General features: G+C 38.4%; 1 protein-coding gene across 1 annotated transcript; it reads left to right on the forward strand.

The window, feature by feature from the left end:
• Nucleotides 1-2,798: 2,798 nt before the first annotated feature.
• LOC147482284 (uncharacterized) lies at nucleotides 2,799-3,835 on the forward strand. The gene is made up of 3 exons (XM_086579264.1): nucleotides 2,799-2,890; nucleotides 2,997-3,301; nucleotides 3,453-3,835. The coding sequence occupies exons 1-3, from the start codon at nucleotides 2,799-2,801 to the stop codon at nucleotides 3,833-3,835; spliced, it is 780 nt and encodes a 259-aa protein (XP_086435390.1).
• Nucleotides 3,836-4,884: the final 1,049 nt, after the last annotated feature.

The following is a 4,884-nucleotide window of genomic DNA, read 5'->3' on the forward strand; positions in this document are numbered from 1 at the left end:
AGCTCCCTTCATGTAGGTGGTACGCCTAAGCTCGTTCAAGGATGTCTCAGGACGAACAACGGCTGGAGACAGGACGGATCAGATAAAGTCACCACCAGGTGTAATCATTACCAAAATCTTACTTGTACTTCCCACCACCGGGAAATAGGGACTACCGCACCAACTTCCAATCAGCTCACGACTCATACTAGAACCAACCCAACACACATTCATAATCTCCACCCTACACATGTGCAAGAGGTACACGTGTCTCTAGGATCAACACTCCCTTAGGCCTATAAATACCACCTACTTAAACTATGTGAGACCTGATTCTTCTCTCCCTTAGAAAACCAAGAGAAGATACATAGGCAGCTCGCTCCTCAGCGAACTCAGTCTCTCCAGAAAACCTCACCCATTTTCCTCTCTTCATTTCAGCTAAAGAAAAACCTAAACACCCCTTTACACCAATCTTCTATTACAATTATCAAATTTCAAGAATCTAGCACACAACAATAACAACTAAGAGAAAAAAAAATAAAAATAGAAAAAATCAGCATCTACGAAACGTACAAAAAAAAAAAAATCTTTTCAAAACAATCTCTCTACAGTGTTAAAATGTGTTAAAGGATCTGAATTCTATAACTACGATTATCCGAAGAACTCGTTCAAACTATCTATTGTTCTAAGGATTTCAATATGTAAGAAATCATATCATCATATATTCCATCTTCATCCGTAAATAAACAAATTTTATACACAGAAGAGCTTTAGAAGCACAAGTACTTTAACGTGTTTACTACAGAAAACAAGATAACTAGTATACTGCGTGGCAGTGGGGAGTGAGCGGAACTGCGGGGGAGAGAGAAAGTTGGGTGATGCGGGGGAGAGAGATATGGGTGAAGGAGAAAAAGTATTGGGGCAAAGGAAAAATGAGAGTGAAATTGAGGACAGACAGACAGAAACCAACCAAGTTGGTTTTTGTCCGCATAGCCCCTCTTCTGCTAAGATTGTTCGCTCCACACACTCGTTAAAAATTGTATTGAGCTAGGTGTGCGTGTCTCAACCTTCGCCTCACCAAATCCAGTTCCTACGTGTTTTAGCTTGGTATATGTTAAAATATGTTACTTAAAGCATGAAAAGACAATGGTCTCTGGAGAAAAAAATCTCCAACCCCAAAGACCTTTGAGGGTGTCATCAACCTCTATAGTCTATAGTTTTATGCCACTCGGATGGATACAAATTCCTACCTTAATGAATCTACACATAGAATACCAAACTGGCTGGTACCACTGAAAAAAAGGCTAATCGAATACATGTTCCACTCTACCTATTGAGGTGTATGAAGAGAGTTTTTGACATAATGGTTTCACTCATATGCAATGTAAACTCATATATCTTAGTGAAACTCACATGGGGACTATCAACTAAGATTGAGATTGCCTTACATCAAACCACTCGCAACTGCTCTGGAATCACTGTGAGCAAAACTGTAATGGGCATAGAAACCCGTCAACCGAGTAGTACTTGTTTTTAGCAAACTATAATGAAATTTCACATTTTAGTAAGCTTTGGAAGATCAATTATGACTACAGGGGTGACGTTGAGCTTCTTCAATCGAATTGCAATGTTACACTTCTTTTGGAAGTACTTTGGGCTTGTCATCCCCAACCCTTGCCTCAGCAAATCCAGTTCCTACGTGTTTTAGATTTGGTATATGACACTCTGACAAAGAATTGTACCCACTAACCAATGGACACGAGTTCCTTCGCTAGTGAATCTTGACATAGAATATCAAACTAATTAGTATTAGTTAGACGTAATTATCTATCTAATAAGATAGGGTTTTTTTTCTCACTAAAAAACAAAATAACACACAAAGAAAATTAACTGAGTACTAAATTGAAACAAATTGAAACTTCGTGGTATGAATAGGCGAGAAACAAAGTTCGGGTACCATTTAGAAAAAAAAAAATAAAAGTTCGTGGTACTAAATAGTCATTAACTCTACCAAAAAATATTTTCTCACCTCATCGTCGCTGGGGTTTTATACCATTTCGCGGGGGTTTTATACCAATACAACACTTAGGGTGTCTTCAAGAATAATTGCTAAGCTTTTATCCTGGTGGTGACTATTATCCTGAACCCACTGAAGATGCTAATCTTTTTGTTGGGAATTTACCTTATGATTTAGATTCTGAGAGGCTAGCTATGCTTTTCGAGAAGGCGGAGATTGTTCATAGTGTTGAGGTATGATTTTTTTTTCTTATAGTGTTTTTTGGAATGTGGGTAGTTGTAATTTTTGTTTGTTTGTTTGGTTTGTAGGGTCATTTACAATAGGGATACTGATCAGAGTCGTGGGTTCGGGTTTGTTACCATGACTATGGTTGATGAAGCTGAAAAAGCTATCGATATGTTCAATCGCTATGTAAGTTTCTTTTTTCTTTGAAATGTGTTTATTATTTGGTTTTGTTGCAAAAGTTTGCTACGTTTTGTTTATTTGCTTTGAGCATGTGATTCTTTGGGCAATAGTTATTTACCTATTGCATCAAATGTTTTAAAAAGATTCAAGTAGCAACTTATTATTCTAAAGAAAAGCAGGACTTTGTGTATCACTTTTTAATATTTATCACAACTATAGGATAGAGTACGTCCTTATACATTAGAAGTTGGAAGACAAATTTTTTGTTTAATTCTTATGCTTAGGGCCGAAGTTGTTGAGATTTGTTACAAGATTTGATGCCCTTAACATGAGAAAGGGTTTTGGATTTTTCCGAGTTCATTTCTTGAAGAGATCCTAAATGTCGTCGGAGTAAAAGATGTTTTATACCATTTCTCTCGCTGGTGTTAACAAAGCAACAATGGTGGCGGCAGGAACAAATGATGAGATTCAGCAATATATCAATGCAAGGTACATTGGACCAACAGAAGCTGCATGACATCTATTTTAGGAATCCAATGCATAAAGAGTTTCCAAGTGTCCAACGATTGGTGCTTCATTTGGAATGTATGCATAGGGTTGTTTTCAATAGCAAAGAGCCTATGGATGCAATTCTTACTCGAGCCAGAGACCAAACTTCAACACTGACAGCTTTCTTTAAGCATTGTGCTGAAGATCCAGATGCACGCGCATATACCTATCAAGAATTTCCACGACATTATGTTTTTCACAAAGACTCTCAAGAGTGGACTCCTGGGACTCAGGGACCTTCCATTGGTAGGATGTATTTTGCAAGCCCCAATGTCGGGGAGCGGTTTTATCTACGCTTGCTACTTACTGTTGTAAAAGGGCCTACCTCCTTTGCATATCTTAATAAAGTCGGTGATACTGTGTACAACACATAGAAAGAAGCATGTATGTATTGCCCGTGGGCTGTTGGAAGCTGATGATGAGCGGATACAATGCCTATAAGAGGCGGCGATAGTGAAAAATGGATATTAACTGTGGAGGTTGTTTTGTGTAATTCTTTTAGAGTGTCATCCGTTACGACCAGATCTACTTTGGAGCAAATTTGCATCGAGTATATGTGATGATCTTGGACACTGGCTTCGAACAAAGCACGGCATCCCAGATCCAACTGATGAGCAAATAACAGATTACAGCTTATATTTGATGGAACAAATCCTTTTAGAATCTGGGAAGACATTGAAAAATTTCCCGCTCATGCCAAAGCCAAAAAAGGATTGGAGCAAAATTGTTGGCAATAGGCTCATTTGGGAGCAACGCCAACTTCAGCATGAAGGTATAAGAGAAGAGGCTGCAGTTGATGTGAGTCATCTTAATGACGAACAACTTCATGCTTACAATTGTGGATCGATTCAAGATTTGGTGACAAGGGCAAACTTTTCTTTTTGAATGGAGCAGCTGGTACAGGGAAAACTTTTTTGTATAATACAATTGAAAAGGCCTGCCGCATCATGGGTCTTATTGTCATCATGATGGCATCATCGTGAATTGCATCTTTGTTATTGTTTGGTGGACGCACTGCTCATTCTACATTTAAGATTCCAATTGATGTGATGGATACCACTTTTTGCGGCTTTGCTAAACATTCTGACCTTGTTGACCAATTTAAAGAAACAAAGCTAATTGTTTGGGACGAGGTGCCCATGGAACATAGATACTATGTTGAGGCTGTGGATAGACCACTTTAAGATATTTGTGGAAACAAGAAGATATTAGGTGGTATCACTACAGTTCTTGGTGGTGATTTTCGACAAACACTGCCTGTTATACTGTTAGGCCAGAGATATCAATTTATTGGTGCATCACTACGGCGCTCTTTCCTTTGGAGTTATTTAGAAGTTTTGCACTTGGTACAGAACATGCGGCTTGAAATGGCGGAGTCCGAGAATGTCAAATTCGTCGATTTTTTGTTGGAGGTGTGCTACTAATGCCTTCTAATTAGAATGTTTTTTTCTCTATTAGTTCCATATATAAAGGAACTATTTTAAAAACTAATGAATTCATTTTTTGCTTTGATTCATTTAGATTGGTTCGAATCCCAAAGAATGCGTACAATTGCCGAATGGAATACGCAAGTGTACCAATATCCAAGAACTCATCTTCTCTATCTATCCCCAATTGGATGTTATGGACACACTATTTCCAACTTTCTTAACCGATCGTACTATTCTCACTGCCTGTAATGATGATGTGAGTGCAATTAATGAGGTTGCACTGAATTTGTTCCCTGGTGAAGTGCTCGAGTATTTGGCTGCAGATAAAATCATCTAAGATGATATTGATAATCCAAGTGGGGCTCACTATCCCACCGAGTTTCTGAACTCCCTCGAACTTTCTAGCTTACCACCTTTCAATCTCAAGTTAAAACTTGGATGCCCTATAATGTTGCTCAGGAACATAGTACCTAAAGATGGCCTTTGCAATGGGACACGACTTAT

The sequence above is a fragment of the Coptis chinensis genome, chromosome 8, assembly GCF_015680905.1.
Source record: "Coptis chinensis isolate HL-2020 chromosome 8, ASM1568090v1, whole genome shotgun sequence".
NCBI classification, from domain to species: domain Eukaryota; kingdom Viridiplantae; phylum Streptophyta; class Magnoliopsida; order Ranunculales; family Ranunculaceae; genus Coptis; species Coptis chinensis.